This window comes from Portunus trituberculatus, chromosome 2 (assembly GCF_017591435.1).
Source record: "Portunus trituberculatus isolate SZX2019 chromosome 2, ASM1759143v1, whole genome shotgun sequence".
NCBI classification, from domain to species: Eukaryota; Metazoa; Arthropoda; class Malacostraca; order Decapoda; family Portunidae; genus Portunus; species Portunus trituberculatus.
In genome coordinates this window covers 13,632,768-13,655,267 of record NC_059256.1, presented here as the reverse complement: position 1 = coordinate 13,655,267, position 22,500 = coordinate 13,632,768, and the positions used below count along the sequence as shown (strand labels likewise).

At 42.7% G+C, this 22,500-nt stretch overlaps 4 protein-coding genes and 1 long non-coding RNA gene across 14 annotated transcripts in view; 2 read left to right on the top strand and 3 right to left on the bottom strand.

The window, feature by feature from the left end:
• LOC123506237 (alpha-aminoadipic semialdehyde synthase, mitochondrial-like) overlaps window positions 1–22,500 on the bottom strand; it is a 263,720-nt gene that overhangs the window by 164,202 nt on the left and 77,018 nt on the right. The window lies entirely within an intron of this gene.
• The window catches only part of LOC123506334, a 109,210-nt gene that overhangs the window by 78,588 nt on the left and 8,122 nt on the right, over window positions 1–22,500 (top strand). For 3 of the 5 annotated variants that reach the window (XM_045258320.1, XM_045258310.1, XM_045258339.1), the window contains one exon: window positions 10,707–10,866. In XM_045258320.1, the coding sequence (XP_045114255.1) occupies window positions 10,707–10,866 (160 nt within the window). The remainder of the gene's footprint in view (window positions 1–10,706; window positions 10,867–22,500) is intronic. The other 2 variants (XM_045258329.1, XM_045258350.1) reach the window with 1 other exon arrangement.
• Window positions 1,523–22,500, bottom strand: part of LOC123506351 (tripartite motif-containing protein 5-like) — a 31,268-nt gene continuing 10,290 nt past the window's right edge. The window contains exons 1-4 of one of the 6 annotated variants that reach the window (XM_045258385.1): window positions 8,560–9,296; window positions 3,854–4,041; window positions 2,917–3,643; window positions 1,523–1,645 (exon numbers count right to left, since the gene is read on the bottom strand). In XM_045258385.1, the coding sequence (XP_045114320.1) occupies window positions 3,008–3,643; window positions 3,854–3,856 (639 nt within the window). In that variant the 5' untranslated portion in view covers window positions 3,857–4,041; window positions 8,560–9,296 and the 3' untranslated portion in view covers window positions 1,523–1,645; window positions 2,917–3,007. The other 5 variants (XM_045258402.1, XM_045258423.1, XM_045258393.1 and 2 more) reach the window with 5 other exon arrangements.
• On the top strand, window positions 12,961–18,839 carry LOC123506468. The gene is made up of 3 exons (XR_006675438.1): window positions 12,961–13,111; window positions 14,641–14,760; window positions 18,682–18,839. It is a non-coding gene; the product is annotated as an uncharacterized LOC123506468 (long non-coding RNA).
• Window positions 15,396–16,337, bottom strand: LOC123506412. The gene is made up of 2 exons (XM_045258496.1): window positions 16,091–16,337; window positions 15,396–15,920 (listed from the first exon to the last, which is right to left on the bottom strand). The coding sequence occupies exons 1-2, from the start codon at window positions 16,322–16,324 to the stop codon at window positions 15,840–15,842; spliced, it is 315 nt and encodes a 104-aa protein (XP_045114431.1). The 5' UTR covers window positions 16,325–16,337; the 3' UTR covers window positions 15,396–15,839.

The window sequence follows — 22,500 nt, the reverse complement described above, 5'->3', positions numbered from 1 at the left end:
CGGGGGCGTGGCCTGCAGGGAGTGGAGGTGCAGGCGGCCGTGTTCCAGGCTGATTCTGGCGTGCCGAGTTTGTCCCTCCACGTCCTGGACGGCCAAGACACGGCCGGCCTCCACCAGGCCCCTGGCACGCTGCGTCAGCCTCAGCAGCTCCTCCGCCTGCAGGGAGACAAAAAGTTGCAGCAGCAGCAGCAGGAGTAGTAGTAGTAGTAGTAGTAGTAGTAGTAGTAGTAGTAGTAGTAGTAGTAGGTTCAGTAGGTGGGTGGTACAATAGTAATCCTGAGTGAGGCAAGCGGCAAACAGTGGATAGTACATTCTCACTTTGTTTCTCTGACAGTGTTGATTAAGCCTAAGGTAAAGGCGGATTGACACGTGCCGATTTGCGACTGAAATTTTTGGTACGTACAATTTCCCTCCCATCCCTTCTAGCTGGAAAGTGTCACACGTAGCGCCTGGAAAGTATCGACTATTATAGTTGGCGCCTTGGCAAGAAGTTAATCTCAACGAACAGGTACCCGCCAAGATGTCTTCCTTCAGTGACGATGCTGAGGCGGGGTTGCTCTTCTTTGGCGTACCGGAAGAGTCAACAGAAGAGAAAATTCCTGTGGATACGTCCCTGGCTAAGTAGAAGGAAAGAAAGGAGTGTCTCCCACACTCTGTATTAGCCTACATTTCTCATAAGCAAATTGTTAATCTCAAGAAGACTGTGCACAATTGAGATCAAATTAAATCCTGCCAAGTGTTCACTCCTCACCTCAACAACACCCTGCATTGAGGGAAACACTTCTTGGAGAGTGGCAGTTATTTCCACATTTTCAAAGCTTACCCCGTGACGTCACCACGTAAAGAAAGTCGCAAATCGACTAACAAGACTAATATGTTGATATTGTTTTGCGACTGCTTTCTCCAGTCGCTAGGCACAGATTTTGAGTCGGAATTCTACGTACGTAAAATTTCAGCAGCAAATTGGTACGTGTGCATCTATCTTAAGGCCGGAACTCCCAACCCCCCCCCCCCACTCCTCTCTCTCTCTCTCTCTCTCTCTCTCTCTCTCTCTCTCTCTCTCTCTCTCTCTCTCTCTCTCTCTCTCTCTCTGTTAACATTAATGGTAATAATAATAATTATAATGATAAAGATGATGAGTATGATGATGATGATGATAAAATAATAATAATAATAATAATAATAATAATAATAATAATAATAATGATAATTATATTAATAATAATAATAATAATAATAATAATAATAATAATAATAATAATAATAATAATAATAATAATAATAATAATTATTATCATTTTTTTTATTATAACAAAAACAATAGACATAATAGCAATAATGTAAACAAGGGGGAGAGAGAGAGAGAGAGAGAGAGAGAGAGAGAGAGAGAGAGAGAGAGAGAGAGAGAGAGAGAGAGCTCTGATTCTCGCTGGGCAGGATAGATCATAGCCACTCACCGTCAGACTCGGTTCCAGCAGGGCCGCCAGCCTGTCCGCGATGGAGGAGGCTGCGGCAGGTGACTCGAGAGGCTGGAGTCACCTGCAGCAGCAGCAGCAGCAGCAGCAGTAGAGCCTGCTGGCTCAATGGCCGTCTGTGTGGCCTGCAGGGTGGCGGCCTGCAGGGCTGAACGGGATGACTCTGCAACCTGAAAAACCCATGGCAATCTATGTTTTCAAGGTCGCCTACTGGTCACCCAGACAGTTTTCCCCATTACGGAGCGAGCTCAGATCTCAAAGACCAATCTTCGGGTAGAACTGAGGCCACACTACACTCCACACACCGAGACAGCGAAGTCACAACCTTTTGAATTATATCTCGTACCAGCTTACAGCTAGGTGAATACTGAACAGGGCTACACATTAAGAAGATCGCATATTTGTCTCACCGCACTCGGGACTCGAACCCAGGTCTTTTCTGTTGTGAGCCGAGTGTGTGTGTGTGTGTGTGTGTGTTTCACTATTTGATCTGCTGCAGTCTCTGACGGAACGAGCTCAGAGCTCATTATTTCCGATCTTCGGATAGGCCTGAGACCAGGCACACACTACACACCGGGACAACAAGGTCACAACTCCTCGATTTACATCCCGTACCTACTCACTGCTAGGTGAACACTGAACAGTGAACAGGGGCTACACGTGAAAGGAGACACACCCAAATATCTCCACTCGGCCGGGGAATCGAACCCCGGTCCTCTCGCTTGTGAAGCCAGCGTTCTAACCACTGTGCTACCGGGCATGTTGTTGGTGTGTGTGTGTGTGTGTGTGTGTGTGTGTTTCACTGTTTAATCTGCTGCAGTCTCTGACGAGACAGCCAGACGTTACCCTACGGAACGAGCTCAGAACTCATTATTTCCGATCTTGGGCTAGGCCTGAGACCAGGCACACACCACACACCGGGACAACAAGGTCACAAATCCTTGATTTACATCCCGTACCTACTCACTGCTAGGTGAACACTGAACAGTGAACAGGGGCTACACGTGAAAGGAGACACACCCAAATATCTCCACCCGGCCGGGGAATCGAACCCCGGTCCTCTGGCTTGTGAAGCCAGCGCTCTAACCACTGAGCTACCGTGTGTGTGTGTGTGTGTGTGTGTGTGTGAGTTAATGGTTGGAAGTTAATTACAGTTTGCAATGATTAATAGAATACAACAATGTAATGTAACAATGTAGTTCATCATTCTGAAAGTCAACAAGTGTTTGGTGAGTGACTGTTATCTGTCAACATTGTTCAGAGTCAATACAGTACGTGTGCTGGACTACAAACAATGTATTGTAATTGAACCGTGCACCACGTACTATGTAGTGCAGGACCTATCGGTTAAGCCTTAAGGCGTGCTCAACACACAAAGTCAGTCAGTAAGAAGAGAAGAGTGACTGAGGTGCAAGCACACCTAATGTGAGGACACACTCACCCTGGCGACGGTGGTGACCACGTGGACGTCAGGAAACACTGCCGCCCTCTCCTCCTCCTCCTCCTCCTCCTCCAGCAGATGGTCTGCATCCTCAATCACCTCGTAAGCTTCCTGTCGTGTTGATGGGGTGCGCAGCTCCTGCAGCATGGCGTGCAGCGCCTCCTCTCTGCCGCACCTTCTCCTGCCTGCCCTCCACGCGGGAGTCCTCGCGGCTTATCGCCTCCCGGGCACCCTTGCTCTGGTCCACCAGCGTCTGGAGGTCGTCCTCCAGCTGCTGCTGGCGGCCACACCACCCACCCAGGGTTGTCCGGTAGTCTGCCAGCTGGCTCTGCTCCTCCTGGCAGGAGCGGATGGCGGCCAGGACCTTTGCCTCTTGCTCCTGCAGCAGGGACCGTGTCCTCTTGCTGAGTCCCGCTGTGGCCCTTGGTGCAGGCTGTGTCACTGCTGCCGGAGCTGTCAGCTGCTTTCCTAGCTTGGGTGCCACACAGGCCAGTCCTGCACCTCTCATCTTCCTGATAAAGGCCTCTGTGATATAGGAGATAGGGAACTGGCCGGCCTCAGGCAGGGCGTGACTCACCCTGCACGTGGGGCACGTGACGGCACCCTGTTCCTTCAGTTCATTAATGCACGGCGTGCAAATTGTATGCCCACACGGCAGGTTGCGTGGCCGCCTGTGGGTGTCGTCAAAGGTGTTGAGGCACACAGGGCAGTCCTCTACGTTGTCGTCCTGGAAGAAAGAGACGGCGGCGTGAGGGACACACTGTACACAGCGCGGCAGGCTGGCCACAGGACACAGCAGGACAGTGAGGGACACGCAGGTGTGGGAGTGTAACACTGCATGGGTGTGCACGATGGCTGCTGCAGGAGGAAGGGAACACTGACTACCCGTGCCACTCCCCAACCCAACACTGACTGCCATGTGCACCCCAACACTCACCATAGCTCTGGCTGCTGCTGCTGCTGCTGCTGCTGGTGATGAAGCTCTTCCTTCAGAGTGGCGGTGGAGGTGGTGCTGGCTGCCTTGGTGTGACAGTGACAGAGTGAGAGTGGCCACAGCGCGATTCAAACTCCGCCTCCTTGTTCCTGCCTGGGTGGAGATGCGATTCACGTCCCTCAAAAGTCAACCTGAGACAAAGTTACGGGAAGAAATAAGCACATGATAGATGTAATGGAAAATGAATCTTATAGCCCGCAGTTACTACACGCACTCTTCCACCTTCACTCCTTCGCAAACTGAAGCAAAACACAGCATATTATTTTGTATGGAGTGAAGCATCACATCCCTGTATTATGAAGAGTGAGGGACAGGAATGGCCAGCAGGAAGGCCACACAGACACAACTATGCTGTACAACACAGAACTCAGACCTGTGTGTGTGTGTGTGTGTGTGTGTGTGTGTGTGTGTGTGTGTGTGTGTGTGTGTGTGTGTGTGTGTGTGTGTGTGAGCAGAGCAGGAGGCATACGTGCCTGAGAGACGCGACGCATTGAGTGAGGGACAGGGAGAGAGAGGAGTGAGGGAGGGCTGGAGGCAGTGATGTCACCGTTATTTTCCCTCAGCTTATGTGTACATCCATTTATCTGTTTCTCTCTTGTTTTGTGGTTGGGGGATTAAGTGTTATTTTTCTCTTTATTGTGATTATTTATTCTTTTTTTTTTTCATTGTGAATTTTCTTTAAGTTTTTCTTTTTTGTTGTGCATTGCAGTGTGAAATGATATGTTGTGTAATAGTGTTTCATGCTTTGTGTACATCTTCCCTCCCTCACCCTGGGCCCGGGGGTCAGCAGGAGTCTGTCTGTCAGGCTGGAACGATCAGTCCTGTTCTTGTCCTGCACGACACGCGCTGGTTGGACAAGATGGTCACTGGACACTAGACACTAGACACCAGCAGACTGCTCGCCACACGCCTGTCACGTGTGTGTGTGTGTGTGTGTGTGTTAAAGGCCTGTACTGGTTATCAGGAGCGGGAACAGCCACCACCACCACCACCACCACCAGCCGTCACCCTCTCAGTGCGAGCTCAGAGTTCGTTCATTATTACTGATCTTCGGGTGAGACTGTACGTGGCACACCTCACTACCACACACCACACCACCACAAACTACACACCAAACACTCACCACACACCACCACAAACACTCACCACACACCACCACACCACAGACCACACACCACACACACACCACATACTAGACAGCCCATCCCCGTGTTAAGTTTGTCACTGGTCACTGGTCAGTCAAAGCACAACTCTGTATATTTCAACTCATTACATGTACTACTATACTGTTCACACACACACACACACACACACACACACACACACACACACACACACACACACACACACACACACACACACACACACACACACACACACACACGAGTTGATGAAATTATTATAACTACTACTACTACTACAACTACAACTACTACTACTATTACTACTAATACTACTACGATTACTACTACTATAGTGTAAAGTGGTTCCTGGGTGTTGGTTAGAATGGTGTCCCAGGGAATGCGTGGCTGTCAGATCTTGAGGGAATCCGTGAGCTGTCCTTGTAGTAAGTGCATTGATCAACAGAGAACAAGAATTATTCACATCAAATCATTTACGTTATCAATAAGCTGCAATGTGCTTCAAACCCAGGAACTATTTTAGAGTACACACACTATACTACTACTACTACTACTACTACTACTACTATTATAATAATAATAATAATAATAATACTGTTACGTTATCAACAAGCTGCACTGTTTGAAATCCAGAAGCCATTTCAGAGTACACAGACTATACTACTACTACTACTACTACTACTACTACTACTACTACTACAACTAGTACTACCACCACCATCATGAATACCATAAAAACTACTACTACCTTTTTTACTACTACTACTACTACTACTAACATCAATACTACTTCTACGACTAGTGCTACTACTACTACTACTACTACTACTACTACTACTACCACCACTACAACTATTACCACTACTATTACTACTACTACTATTACTAATGCCATCATAAATACCACCACTATTACTACTACTAATACGACTATTACTACTACTACTGCTAATACTATTACTACTACTGCTACTACAACTACTACCACTACAACTACTACAACTTCTGCTAATACTTCTACTAAAATGATAATAATGATAACAATAATATTAACAATACTAATAATCACAATAATAATAATAATAATAATAATAATAATAATAATAATAATAATAATAATAATAATAATAACAATAATAATACTTCATAATTATTGTTGCATATATCTAAAGACATCGATCTATTCCTTCTTTTAATAGTTTCCCCTTCAAAATTGTATGTCCCCTGTATCGGGACTTGAAGGGGACACTAAACTGAACTATTTCATTTCACTCCTTCAATGTCAGACTATGTTACCAAACGACTATTTTAACTATGAAGGAAGAGAGGTAGGATACTCAAAATTGGAGGGAAGGTGGAGGAAAGTCGGTAGAGGTGGAGGGAAGTGGAGATAAATTGTGGAGGGAGATATGGAGGAAAGAAACACATGTCAATCCCTATAAACCACACTCACAATATATATTAGTAATAGTGGATTGTGAACCAGCAGGCAGCCAGCCACGCTAGCCACGCAGGATGCAAGACGTATAGCACTGAGCTGGGTTTGATAGCTACGTGTACCATGCACGGCGCAATACGTTTCTGACACAAATTGTGAGAGGGAGGGAGGGAGGGAGGAAGAGCGGCAAGGAGAGAGGGAGAGCGAGAGGCAGTGAGTGGGTGCTGTTTGCTGTTTGCTGTTTGCTGTTTTCCACATAGCGTCACGTCATATATTTAGAAACTCATTGCCACAGAGATGACTAGCTGGGTTTTCAAAGGTGTTTCTGTAGTTAATAGTGTAGAAATGTTGTCACTCTGCCTCTACAACCATAAACACACCTTCAAAAACTCGTGTAAACTGAAATAAAGCCTTTTAAAATAGTGGCGGTGAAACACAGATCAAGTGTTTGAGAATGTGACAGTCGTGTCTCTCTCTCTCTCTCTCTCTCTCTCTCTCTCTCTCTCTCTCTCTCTCTCTCTCATAAAGTGAGGGTATGGGTATAAACAATAAAATGAAACAGCGTCGCGATGCACTGAGTAAGAATATCGTAGTGTTAGACACGAGAGCAGCGCTATTCCAACTGTCTCCTTCAACAATTATTCCCTTCACCACCACGACGCATTTCCCTATTCATTGTGGTGACTATGAGGTGATTTCATACAGCTTCACAAACTTGTCTGGGGGACTAAAATAGTGAAGACTGTGGCCATTAATCTCCTGACCTCCATACACCTTTGCTAATGTCAATAGAATGGTCTAATGGTACACTAATGTCAAGGTAATGGTCACAGTCTTCACTATTCTAACCCTTCAGTACTGGGACACATTTTTGCCTTGAGATTTGTGTACCATTACACCATTTTATTGACATTACGAAAGGATGTATAGAGGTCAGAAGATTAATGACCACAGTCTTCACTTTTCTAACCCCTTCACCACTGGGACACATTTTTACATTGATATTTGTGTACCATTAAACCATTTTATTGACATTAGCAAGTGTCTCAGGAGGTCAGAAGATTAATGGCCACAGTCTTCACTATTTCAATCCCCCAGATAGTCACCACAATGAATATGGAAACGCATCCTGCTACTGAAGGGATTAAAGCTGTAAGGATGCATTTGATTCTCCTCCAGCAGTTGACCCAGGCCAGATAATCCTGTTTAAGCCAATTTTTACCGACAAATGGATTAAAGCTTATATTCCCTTGTTCTAAGCTTTGTTTCCGCTTTCCTTTGCTGTAATCCATTAAAATCAAGCTTATTCATTCATTTCTATCTATCTATCTACTACTGCTAACACTGCAGAGTTATTTTTCCCGATATATTTTAAAAAAGACATCGATTTATTCTATCCCTTCAAATTCACATGTACTTTGTATTGAGGGTTGAAGGGGAAACTCAACTATTTCACTTAATTCCTTCTACGTGAGACTATCTTACAAGAGTATTCTAACTATCAAGGAGGGGTGTTAGGATAGTCAAAATCGGAGGGAAGGTGGAGAAAACGTGTAGGAAGGTTTGTGTGGGTGGAGGTAAGTGGAGGGAACTTGTGGAGGGAGATATGGAGGAAAGAATAGAGGGTGATAGACGGAAAATTCTGGTGCTTGAAATGAGACTATCTTACAAAACGATTATTTTAACTGTGAAGGAAGGGGTCGGATGGTCAAAATTGGAGGGAAGGTGGAGAAAACATGGAGGAAGGTCTGTGTAGGTGGAGGTAACTTGTGGAGGGAGACATGGAGGAAAGAAACACATGCAAATCTATATAAACCACACGCTTACAAGGAGAATGACATCATTAAGGTTTAAATTACTACTAGTTAACACCGCAATATCTTCCTTAAGGCACCGGGAACACTGCACTGGCTATAAGGTCGATGTCACTGTAGAACCCGATAAGATTTTCAGCCTTAGAGACATAAATTGTTCTTTTCATTAAATATTTAGATATTTTTACGGGGAAACACACACACACACACACACACACACACACACACACACACACACACACACGAGAGGTATACCGTATAGTCACCAGGCAGGAGGTGAGCAGGACGAGGGCTGGGCGGGGCTGGGGCGTGTCTTTCGGTGTTGAATGTTCCACCAGCAATAAACAGAACACTCACAGAGAATACAGTGGCGGTACTTTGCTAATTAGATGCAGTCCGGTGACAACACAGGCGCCTGTCTCAACGCACAGTAGGTGTGTGTGTGTCTTCATGCACTGTATCTGTTACCATGGAGGGATGTGGAATGTATGCATTGCTTGCAGTGTTGCCAGTTGCCAGAGGTGGTTGAGTTGCAGCTTACTGAAATACTCGCACACAAACACACACACGCACACGTCAATATTAACATGGAAACAACAGTTATGGAATAAACAAACACACACCGGTTAGGAACATGATGCAACGTTTAGAGTGTATTAGTAGTAGTTGTAGTAATAAAAGTGTAGTCAAAATAAATATTTACATGGTGAGATTCTCGACCAAGACGCGTCTCATTGAGTGAAGGACAGGAAGAGGGAGGGAGAGAGGGAGAGAGGGAGGGATGGAGGGAGTGGCGAGTTGGTTTTTCCAGATAGATCCACGTGACTTTCACGCGGCGTGTGTCTGTGTTCTCTTGTAAACGAACTGTAATCCATGTTTGTCTTTGCTTCTTTGTGGCTGTGAACTGGTCTAAATAAATGATAAACTTTTCATTATTATGAATGTTTTAAAAAGGTTTGTCATCATTCCAGTGCTGTGTGTGTGTGTGTGTGTGTGTGTGTGTGTGTGTGTGTGTGTGTGTGTGTGTGTGTGTGTGTGTGTGTGTGTGTGTGTGCTTCATTTCTAGGAATGGCAACACTGACAGGGAGGGAGGGAAGGGTGGAGGGGAAGGAAGTGGAGGGTGATATCGTTGTGGGAGTTATGAATCATCAAAGAAAGCAAGTGAACAGTGGAATGTTGTGGCAAGAATAGTGGTAGTGGTGGTGGTGGTGGTGGTGGTGGTGGTGGTGGTTGTGGTTATATATATATATATATATATATATATATATATATATATATATATATATATATATATATATATATATATATATATATATATATATATATATATATATATATATATATATATATATATATATATATATATATATATATATATATATATATATATATATATATATATATATATATATATATATATATATATATATATATATATATATATATATATATATATATATATATATATATATATATATATATATATATATATATATATATATATATATATATATATATATATATATATATATATATATATATATATATATATATATATATATATATATATATATATATATATATATATATATATATATATATATATATATATATATATATATATATATATATATATATATATATATATATATATATATATATATATATATATATATATATATATATATATATATATATATATATATATATATATATATATATATATATATATATATATATATATATATATATATATATATATATATATATATATATATATATATATATATATATATATATATATATATATATATATATATATATATATATATATATATATATATATATATATATATATATATATATATATATATATATATATATATATATATATATATATATATATATATATATATATATATATATATATATATATATATATATATATATATATATATATATATATATATATATATATATATATATATATATATATATATATATATATATATATATATATATATATATATATATATATATATATATATATATATATATATATATATACATAGTAGCATTAGTGATCAGTGTGAGCTTTGTTGCCATAGGGGCACTGTGGCACTGTGGCACTAGTCTTCACTATGCACGTGTCTCCCAGAGTTGTGCCTACACCTGCATCACATGACAGGCTGGCAATGAGGCTCAGATTAGGCTAAAAATACTTTTGGGAAGTGAGTGCTTCTCCTGGTGTGTGGTGTGTGGTGTGTGGTGTGTGGTGCACCAAGGGGACACACTCTGCCTCACTATATCACGGAATGTCCTCTCATTGCTAAGGTCAGGCCACAAGGTCAACATGACTTCTACAGCCTCATTGACCATCTCCTACACCCAGCCACTCTCAGGGATACACTCAGGCAATATCCTACACCCAGCCACTCTCAGGGATACACTCAGGCAATATCCTACACCCAGCCACTCTCAGGGATACACTCAGGCAATATCCTACACCCAGCCACTCTCAGGGATACACTCAGGCAATATCCTACACCCAGCCACTCTCAGGGATACACTCAGGCAATATCCTACACCCAGCCACTCTCAGGGATACACTCAGGCAATATCCTACACCCAGCCACTCTCAGGGATACACTCAGGCAATATCCTACACCCAGCCACTCTCAGGAGCCACTCTCAGGGATACACTCAGGCAATATCCTCAGGGATACACTTGGCAATATCCTCAGTTTGCTGCCAGAGTGTAGGGTGTTTCTGCAATAAGGTGTGCAATGTGTGTATTTATTTATTGAAGTTTTGTATTCTTGTTATGTATACTGTCCAGTGTTAGATTTTGATACTTTAACCTTAAGTCTTTGCCAAGAGGGGCAGGATGGCAAGGCCCATCCTCCTCCTTTGTTGTAATTGTTTATTAATTCAACAATAAATGTATCAATCTGTCTATCTATCTGGATTTAGTTCCAGTCCTGAAAAACGTGAGGTGGCGCTGTCCTTGCCAACACACCACTAATAAAACTAAAAATAGAGTGTTTTCTTCTAATTAATTAATGAAGGATAGTTTCAGAATAAAATGAACAAAATAATGAAGGTAGATAGTGAGTAAATAATGACACAATATCCCTAAATGAATGAATATAGTGTTAGTCTTGGAAAACATGAGGGACCTGTGTCCTTGCCAAGATATCGCTTGATTTTGATTTGATAAGTTTATTGTTGAAAAAAAAATGACAACCAAGGAGATGGGAGGAGCCTGCCACCCATCCCCCAAACAAATGTTCATGGAAAACTAATATATTGCAGTACAAAAATAAATAACCTTAAGTATATTTACATTATTTACAAGGGTGGAGCAAAAAGTGTGAAATCCTTGAGGATGGCAGGGATGATGTCACTGTTGAAGAACCAGCTTATCATTGGTGGCAGGTCCCAGTTCCCCTGTGGGCGGAAATGCACCAGCAAGGGACACTCCATGACATAGTGGGCAAGTGTGTGCCCTGCAGGACTGTGACACAGCTTACAGGGCACAGCAGCAGCCCCACTCACCTCCCAATAGTACCTGTAACCCAGCCTGAGACGCATAGCAACCAGGTGATGGGCGGCACTCTTCCTGCCATAGGTGACACTGCTGGTGTGGGAGACATGTACATAATGGACTGAACTGGGACTGCCTTTCCCATAACAAGTGTCAAGGTTATGAGCAATGGTGCTGCAAACATGACGTTTAAGCTGACCCTTTATGTTATTATAAGTGTGTTCAACAGGACAATCAGCAATGTCCTCAATAAGGGAGTGACGGGCAAGAACATCAGCTTTTTCATTATGGGAAATGCCAACATGAGAAGGCACCCAGGTGACAATGACACCAAGACACTTGTTGATGAGATCACAATCAGCAGGGGAAGGAGACAACAATGAATATAAGGCACCCAGACTATCAACAAAAAAGTAAATATCTTTCCCCAAAGGAAGGACATTATATCGGTAATAAATTATAACTGTGTTCCTCTAATTAATCAATGTAGGAGAGTTTTAGAATAAAATAAAAATAAAATAATAAATGTAAATAATGAGTAAATACTGCCAAAATATCCCTAAATAAATTAATATAGTGTTAGTCCTGAAAAACGTTAAGGTTGTCACGTCCTTGCTAATATATCAGTAAATAAATCATACAAGTGTGCATTCTCATAAACTGTTAAAGAGTGACAGTTTCCGAGTAAAATGCAAAACTAACCAAGAAAAACAGTGAGTAAATAATATCAAAGTGTCGAGAAACGTATTCATTTAAGAGTCGGTCCTGAAAATCGTGGGGGAGGGTGGCCACTAACTAACATTCTCAATAAATATCAATACCAAGTTATCTTTCCTGTAATTCATTCACTTTGAGAGGAGTATTTATATTGATTAATGCATTCATCATACACTGGCGGGTTAAAATAACCAAATAAATAAAGAAGAAAAAAGATATTATGACTGCATATTTGAAACAACAACTTCTAAAACCAATAACACCACATAAACTAATTAATAAATACAATAAATTAATTACATAAACAAAAATAGACCAAAAAACACAAGATAAACCAAAATAAACAAATAAATAAATAAATACAGCCGTAAAAATATTATCCGGCCATCTTGAATGTGAGGAAGTAAACAGAGAGAGAGAGAGAGAGAGAGAGAGAGAGAGAGAGAGAGAGAGAGACTATTAATACTATTACTATTCCAGATGGGGGAGAGAATAGTGAAGGAGAGTGACTGTTACTTCTACTACTACTCCTCTTGCTCTAAGGTGAGAGAGAGAGAGAGAGAGAGAGAGAGAGAGAGAGAGAGAGAGAGAGAGAGAGAGAGAGAGAGAGAGAGAGAGAGACTATTTACTATTTCTCAATTTTATTTCTATTTTTTGTCATTATTTAAGTTAAATTGTGATTATTTTTTTCATTTTATTTATTTTTTTGGCCATTTTCCGTGTGACTATTTGTACATATTGACTATTTTGACTATGATAGGAGGGAGGTAGGATAATCAAATTTGGAGGGAAGGTGGAAGATACATGGAGGAAAGTCTGTGTAGGTGGAGGTAAGGTGGAGGTAACTTATGGAGGAAGATATGGAGGAAAAAGTTTGAGGAAGTGGAGAGAAAAAATGAGAAAAAATGTCAGGTTTTGGCGGGACTATCTTACAAAACTACTATTTTAACTATGATAGGAGGGTGATAGGATAGTCATACTTGACGAGAAGGTGAAGGAAACATGGAGGAAACTTTGTGTGGAGGGAGAAATGTGGAGGTAACTTGTGGAGGGAGATATGGAAGAAAGAGTTAAAGGAAGTGGAGAGAAAAAATAGTAAAAATCAGGTTTTGATGACTATTTTAGAAAACTACTATTTTAACTATGACAGAAGTGAGGTAGGATAGTCAAACTTGGAGAGAAGATGGAGGAAACATGAAGGAAAGTCTGTGTAGGTGGAGGAAAGTGGAGGTAACTTGTGGAGGGAGATATGAAGGAAAAAGTTTAAGAAAGTGGAGAGAGAAAATTGTAAAAAATCAGGTTTTCATGTTAGACTATCTTAGAAAACTACTATTTTGAATATGACAGAGGCAAGGTAGGATAGTCAAACTTGGAGAGAAGGTGGAGAAAACATGGGGGAAAGTCAGTGTAGGTGGAGGTAAGTGGAGGTAACTTGTGGAGGGAGATAAGAAGGAAAAAGTTTAAGGAAATTGAGAGAGAAAATTATAAAAAATCAGGTTTTCATGTTAGACTATCTTAGAAAACTACAATTTAAATATGACAGAAGTGAGTTAGGATAGTCAAACTTGGAGAGACGGTGGAGGAAACATGGAGGAAAGTCTGTGTAGGTGGAGGAAAGTGGAGGTAACTTGTGGAGGGAGATATGAAGGAAAAAGTTTAAGGAAGTGGAGAGAGAAAATTGTAAAAAATCAGGTTTTCATGTTAGACTATCTAAGAAAACTACTATTTTAACTATGACAGAGGCAAGGTAGGATAGTCAAACGTCGAGAGAAGGTGGAAAAAACATGGGAGAAAGTCAGTGTAGGTGGAGGTAAGTGGAGGTAACTTGTGGAGGGAGATATGAAGGAAAAAGTTTAAGGAAGTGGAGAGAGAAAATTGTAAAAAATCAGGTTTTCATGTTAGACTATCTTAGAAAACTACTATTTTAACTATGACAGAGGCAAGATAGGATAGTCAAACTTGGAGAGAAGGTGGAGGAAACATGGAGGAAAGTCAGTGTAGGTGGAGGTAAGATGGAGGAAACTCGTGGAGGGAGATATGGAGGAAAAACTGACAACTTTTAAACATTTCAGGGAGAGAGCTGCAACTTTCGCCATGAACCTTCAGCCCTTCGTAACGAGACAGTCTGTGTGTACTGGAAGAGTGGGAAATGTACTCGAGACAAATGCATTTTTCGACACATGGATATCACCGTGAGTGACCTGACCTGACCTCTCCCGCTGCTCTCACGAGGTTGCCTACTAAATTCCACCCACAATGCTTTTCTCTCGCCCAAATCCGTCGCCTACCTACTCCCACTCGCTCTAATTCTCTCTAACTCACTTTTGCTTTCTCTAACTGTCCTGGTGTGTTTTTTGCTTTAATTCTCTCCAGCCTAAACATTTTCTCGCTGTAATCCGTCGCCTACCTACTCCCACTCGCTCTAATTCTCTCTAATTCACTTTTGCTTGCTCTAACTGTCCTGGTGTGTTTTTTGCTTTAATTCTCTCCAGCCTAAACATTTTCTCGCTCTAATCCGTCGCCTACCTACTCCCACTCGCTCTAATTCTCTCTAATTCACTTTTGCTTGCTCTAACTGTCCTGGTGTGTTTTTTGCTTTAATTCTCTCAGCCTAAACATTTTCTCGCTCTAATCCATCGCCTACCTACTCCCACTCGCTCTAATGCTGTTATTCTCAATTCTCTGCTGTTTTTTTCTTAATTTTCTGCTTTTATTCTGCTGTTACCCTAAATATATGACGTTTTTCCCTCCACTCGCCTCCACATTTTGCCCTCAAAATTTGTCGCACATACACTCTCTCTCTCTCTCTCTCTCTCTCTCTCTAGGCCACAAAAAATGATAAAAATAAATAAATAAATAGATAAATGTAAATAAAGAGGTAATTAAATATACGTTTGAAGTATGAGGTCTGTGAAGAGTTGAACAGCGGATATTGGAGCTCAGAGGCCATCCGTTGTCAGAGAGCAGATATAACTCGCTTGTTTGGATTTCATGCGAGAAGGACCTTATCACTCATCACACGGGTGACGTCGCTGTCCGCTGCCACGCACACAGACTCCATCGGTCACTTCATGCTTCAGTGTCCCTGCCTCCACACACCCCTTGTCATCCTGCACCCACACCTTGCTGTCTTTCACCCTTCACCCTTCATGCTCCACGCTTCACTCTTCACCAGTCACTCTGCCCATCCTGCTGTCGGCGTGTCATCCTGCACCCACACCTTGCTGTTTTTTACTCTCTACCCTTCACCCTTCACCCTTCACACTTCACTCTACCCATCCTGCTGGCGGCGGCAGGTCTTGCAGGGTTGCCAGGTCGCAGACTGTGCTCTCGCGTTGCGATCATTGTCCACCTGAAGAAATGAAAACAAAGTCGAAGTGAAAAATAAAAGTAAATTATTTCGCTAATGAACATGATAGTGATATATGCTTTTATAAGAAAAATAATCTTGATAATGATTATTATAATATTGCCATAGTGTTATATCATTATTAACAGTTACCAGCAAATTATGTAACTCACATCAAAATTTATCACAGCTTCCCATGAAGAGAAGGTCCTTGGCATCATGAGTCGCGTGAGGATGGACTGGTAAAGAGACATCAGCTCTGCTAGCAGTTTGCTAACGTTGCAGTCTTCTCCCTCGAACATCTTGTTCACTCTGTCCACTTGAGACACAACAGGGTGCAGGAAAGCCAAGAACGCTTGTTCGCTGGATCTTTGTACAGTACATATAGTACAACATGTCGGCAGCATAATCTTCGTGCTTGGAAATCTGAAAAGAGATTTACACAATATAATATAAGTATCTTATTTATTAGATACATGCAGTATTTCACTATATATGCATACAAGGAGGTTTTATAGACAGAAAGTGACAAAAGCCTAACACGCTGCACTCGCAAGTGAAGCCAGCCATATGTCAGATCTTAGCTGTCAAAGTCGGCCGCCATAGTTATCAAGGAGAGTGGGCGGAGCGCGGCTGCCCGTAGATGCACATGTGTGTGTGTGTGTGTGTGTGTTTTTTTTTTCCCTACTTTCATACTGGCATGCGTACAAGCACATACATAGGCATTCACTCAGGCAAAACAACTTTACTATTTATACATATGGGTACAAAACATGATTTATAGTGGGCCTTTCGGCAACTAATGGGGCCCGCAGATGGCAGCTGTGTTGCCCCGCGCTACGGTAAGGCTGATGCGTTGCCGCAGCCAACCTGTCTCTCGAGGCTCCCCGCTGCGTTGGGTGATTCTTCTACCAATATCATCCAGTAAGTCATTGAAGTCTGGCCCGAGCACACCGCTAGTCTCCACAGCAAGCGGTGAGAAATCATACCTCCAGGCCAGGTGCCGTTGCCCCAGCAGCCAAGGCACAGTCATTAATGTGGGTGCTGCAGAAGGTGTTTACGCAGTTGGCATCCCACATCAACATCTTGCCTCGTCTGAAGGGAAAGACTGTAATGCCGTCTGGGCGGCGTCCGTCCCCACGATCCAGGCCTCGGGGTTCAAGGGTGGCCACTATCCCAGCGGCAGCCAGGGCGCGGTACACCACGTCGTTGAGAGCAGCATGGCGTGGCAGGCGTCCGGGATTCCGCTGGCAGGACAAACTGGGGTGGCCTAGGGCGTCTGTGTGTGTGTGTGTGTGTGTGTGTGTGTGTGTGTGTGTGTGTGTGTGCAGGGAGTGGCGTTTACCTCCATGGACCTGACCTGACCTGACAAGTGGATTAAAGGTAATTAAGACCTTCTTGTATGCATACTCTCTCTCTCTCTCTCTCTCTCTCTCTCTCTCTCCACGCTTGACATGTGGTGCCTCATTCAAACCTCAGGTGTGGCTGCTAATCACTGCCCGTCACTTTCTCCTTTCCTTCTTTCACTGCCCCGCCTCTCCATTTCCCTTCCTGCGCTCTCCCTCCCCTTTCCGTCCCCACCGCCTCCTTCTCCCCCTTTCCCTGGCCGTGAGTCATCGAGGGACACCTTTGTTTATCACGTTGTAGGTAGTACCCTCGCTTCACCTTAGGTGTGGCTGCTAATGCCGATTCCCCTCTTTCCTCCTTCCTCCCTCACTACCTTTTCACTCTCAGATCCCCCCTCCTCCTCCTTCCTGTCTTTCTGCCTCCGCTTCCTCTCCGTGTTCCTTCCTTTTTCTCTACCTTTACTCCCCTTCCCCTCCCCTACAATTCATTCCTTAATTTCTGCCTCCCCCCTCTGTGTTCCTCCTCCTTCTGTCCTTCACAATATCTACCCTTTGTCTCTACCCTTCTCTGTCGCCAATTAAAGAGAGAGCAATATTCAAATGCATTCACATGATTTTTTGGTGATAATGATACAATTACGGCTTACCTCAAAATGGAGCTTCAGTTCGTCATATTGTTGCAGGATCCTTGACAGGCATGGAGCAATGGCAAGCCACCGCGTATCACACAGCTGCAGGATCTTGAGATTGATAGTAGCGTATAGGTCTGCATACTTTTCTTGGCGGACAGTACTATGTGAAAAGTAGCTGTATGTTTGTGATATCATGTATTCAAAGTGGGTGGGCAACTCCTTCATGGCATATGAAACGCATAGTTGCAGAGAGTGGCATATGCACTTAATATGTGTGACATGTGGCTTTATTTCCCTTAATCTGGATATGACTGAGTTATGTGCTCCTGACATGGTTTTGCAACCTGGTCTTGGATTAGGGACGGCCACCTGCTAAATCTTAAATGGCAAGATTTGTCTCACTTTGAGATTTGTCAGAATAGAGACTAATACACTCTAAGTGAGTACTTTTCCAGGTGAATAGTGCACACTGATAATGCTGAATGACTGGGCAACACAATATTAGATTAACCTTGTTTACAGTGTGAATATAACTACCAGATGTTAAAGACTGTAGCTCTGGTTTCAAGAGATATATCACGATGAAGAATTTCCAGTGTCTTACTAAGACGCCCTTAAATTAAATCACTTATATCTGATTATACAACACCATACGGCTTCATAGTTAAGCACAGGTTGGCTTGGGTGATCCGGAGTTCCCCAGTGACATCTGGTGGCCGCTCAATTCACCACAAGGTCCGGCAGTTGCCAGATGTGAAGGTTCAACCAGTACTGCTGCTATTTCAGAGGCGGGTGAGAGCGACCTGGTGGTGTTGAGGCACGAAATAACACCAAACTGGCCGGACGGATCCACTGAAGTCAAGGGAATCACACTGGTCGAATACGGAAATCCCAACGGGTGAGAGAGTGAGAGGGGAGTGAGTGAGAGTGAGAGGGGAGTGGGTGAGAGTGAGAGGGGAGTGAGTGAAAGTGAGAGGGGAGTGGGTGAGAGTGAGAGGGGAGTGGGTAAGTGACGGATTGGAGAGGGAAAAGTTTAGGAGAGAGAGAGAGAGAGAGAGAGAGAGAGAGAGAGAGAGAGAGAGAGAGAACTATTCTCTCTCAAATAAACTCAAAATATAAACACACAACCGAACACCACTAAAACACACTCAAAACGCCAAAACACAGAAATACACCCAAACACCTCAAATCACATTCAAAACACAAACACGAAAAAACACACCAAAACACATCTAAACACACTCAAAACACACTGCAAACACATCTCTAAACACTCAAACACGTAAAAACGCACCCAAACACACTCAAAACACCCAAACACATCCAAACACAATCAACACACTCAAACGCACTCCGAACACACCCAAAACACACTCAAAACATGTAAAGACACTCAAAATACATAAAATCACACTCAAAACACACTCAAAACACACCACCGGAAATACACTCAAAACACACCCAAACACAAAGTGTTGGAAAAAAAAATCCCGCTGGTTGCCAGGCCCTGTTAAGAGGAAAGTAGGAGAAAGAGAAAACAAAAAAATCTAAAAGGAGGGTCCAGTTAACGTAAGAGGTGTCTTGACACTCCTCTTTGAAAGAGTTTAAGTCATAGGCAGGTGGAAATACAGACACAGGTAGAGAGTTCCAGAGTTTACCAGTGTAGGGAATGAAGGAGTGAAGATACTGGTTAACTCTTGCATTAGGAAGATGGACAGAATAGGGATGAGAAGAAGTAGAGAGTCTTGTGCAGCGAGGCCGCAGGAGGGGGAAGGCATGCAGTTAGCAAGTTCAGAAGAGCAGACAGCATGAAAACAGCGGTAGAAGACAGATAAAGATGCAACATTGCGGCGGTGACTTAAAGAATCAAGACAGTCAGTTAGAGGAGAAGAGTTGATAAGACGAAAAGCTTTAGATTCCACCTTGTTTAGTAAAGCTGTGTGTGGATCCCCCAGACATGAGAGCCATACTCCATACACGGGCGGATAAGGCCCTGTACAGAGCAAGCAGCTGGGAGGGAGAGAAAATGGACGAAGACGCCACAGGACACCTAACTTCTTGGAAGCTGATTTAGCAAGAGTAGAGATGTGAAATTTCCAGTTTAGATTTTTAGTGAAGGATAGACCGAGTGTGTTTAATGTAGAGGAGAGGGAAGTTGAGTGTTATTGAAGAAGAGAGGATAGTTGTCTGGAAGGTTATGTCGAGTAGATAGTTGTAGAAATTGAGTTTTTGAGGCATTGAACAAAACCAGGTTTTCTCTGCCCCAATCAGAAACAAGTGAAAGATCAGAAGTTAGGCGTCCTATAGCATCTCGCCTTGAGTCATTTAATTGTTGTTGGGTTGGGCGTCTGTTGAACGCTGTTGAATAATGCAAGGTGGTATCATCAGCATAGGAGTGGATAGGGCATTGAGTCAGATTTAGGAGATCATTGATGAATAATAGAAAGAGAGTGGGTGATAGGACAGAACCCTGTGGAACACCACTGTTGATAGTTTTAGGAAGAACAGTGACCGTCTACTACAGCAGCAATAGAACGATCGGAAAGGAAACTGGAGATGAAGGTACAGAGAGAAGGATAGAATCCGTAGGAGGGTAGTTTAGAAATTAAAGATTTGTGCCAGACTCTATCGAAGGCTTTCGATATGTCAAGGCCGACAGCAAAGGTTTCACCGAAGTCCCTAAAAGAGGATGACCAAGATTCAGTTAGGAAAGTAAGAAGATCACCAGTAGATCTGCCTTTACGGAAACCATACTGGCAATCAGAGAGAAGGTTGTGAGCTGATAGATGCCTCATTATCTTCCTATTAAGGATAGACTCAAAGGCTTTAGAAAGGCAGGAAATCAAAGCTATAGGGCGGTAGTTAGAAGGATTGGAGTGGTCACCTTTTTAGGGACAGGTTGAATGTGAGCAAACTTCCAGCAAGAAGGATAAATAGAAGTAGAGAGACACAGATGAAAGAGTTTGACCAGGCAGTGAGCGAGTTCGGAAGCACAGTTTTGAGAACAACAGGAGGGACTCCATCCGGACCGTAAGCCTTCCGAGAATCAAGGCCAGAGAGGGCCAGGAAAACGTCTTTATAAAGAATTTTAATTTTAGGGATGAAGTAGTCAGAGGGTGGAGGAGTAGGAGGAATATGCCCAGAATCATCCAAAGTTGAGTTGGTAGCAAAGGTTTGAGCGAAGAGTTCAGCTTTAGAAAAGAAGAGACAGCTGTAGAGCCATCTGGATGAAGTAAAGGAGGAAAGACGAAGAAGTAAAGTTGTTAGAGATATTATTGGCTAGATGCCAGAAATCTCGAGAGGAGTTAGAATTGGAAAGACTTTGACATTTTCTATTGATGAAAGAGTTTTAGTAAGTTGGAGAATAGATTTGGCATGATTACGGGCAGAAATATATAGGGCATGAGTTTCAGCAGTTGGATGGCTACGGAACCGTTTGTGAGCCGCCTCTATCATTGACAGCACGAGAACAAGCAGAGTTAAACCAAGGCTTTTTAGCTTTAGGGTTAGAGAAAGTATGAGGAATGTATAGCTCCATGCCAGAGATAATCACCTCTGTTATGCGCTCGGCACAAAGAGAAGGATCTCTGACATGAAAACAATAATCATCCCAAGGAAATCAGAATAGTACTGCCTTAGTTCCTCCCACTTAGCAGAGTTAAAATGCCAGAAGCACCTCCGCTTAGGCGGGTCCTGAGGCTGCACTGGAGTGATAGAACAGGTAACGGAAATTAGATTGTGGTCGGAGGAGCCCAACGGAGAGGAAAGTTTAACAGAGTAAGCAGAAGGGTTGGAGGTTAGGAAAAGATCAAGAATGTTGGGCGTGTCTCCAAGGCGGTCAGGAATACGGGTAGGGAACTGCACTAGCTGCTCTAGGTCATGAAGGATAGCAAAGTTGAAGGTTTGTTCACCAGGTTGGTCAGTGAAAGAAGATGAAAGCCAAAGCTGGTGGTGAACATTGAAATCCCTAAAATGGAGATCTCAGCAAAAGGAAAGTGAGATAAGATGTGCTCCACCTTGGAAGTCAAATAGTCAAAGAATTTTACATAGTCAGAGGAATTAGGTGAGAGGTATACAGCACAGATGAATTTAGTTAGAGAGTGACATTGAAGTCTTAGCCAGATGGTAGAAAATTCTGAAGATTCAAGATTGTGGGCACGAGAGCAAGTGGTGTCGTTACGCACGTATGCGCAACATCCAGCTTTGGATTGAAAATGAGGATAGAGCAAGTAGGAGGGAACAGAAAAGGGCTGCTGTCAGTAGTCACAGACAACTGTGTTTCAGTTAGGAAGAGAAGATGAGGTTTAGTAGAGGAGAGGTGGTGTTCCACAGATTGAAAATTAGAACGAAGGCCACGAATGTTGCAGAAATTGATAGTGAAAGTATTAGATGAAGTGTCAAGACACCCAAGGTCGACAGCAGAGGGCAGTCCGACCTGGGGACATTTATGGTCCCTCCCCAGAGGGGACTGAGGCAGGGCGTGGTGAAGCCATTATTAAATTTTGATTTGAAGAGAGTGTAAAAGTGTAAGGTGTTGTAGTGTAGTGTAGGAAGTAGTAGAAGTTGTCTTTAGAGGGCAGGCTGCAGCTGCTCAATTGTATAAAT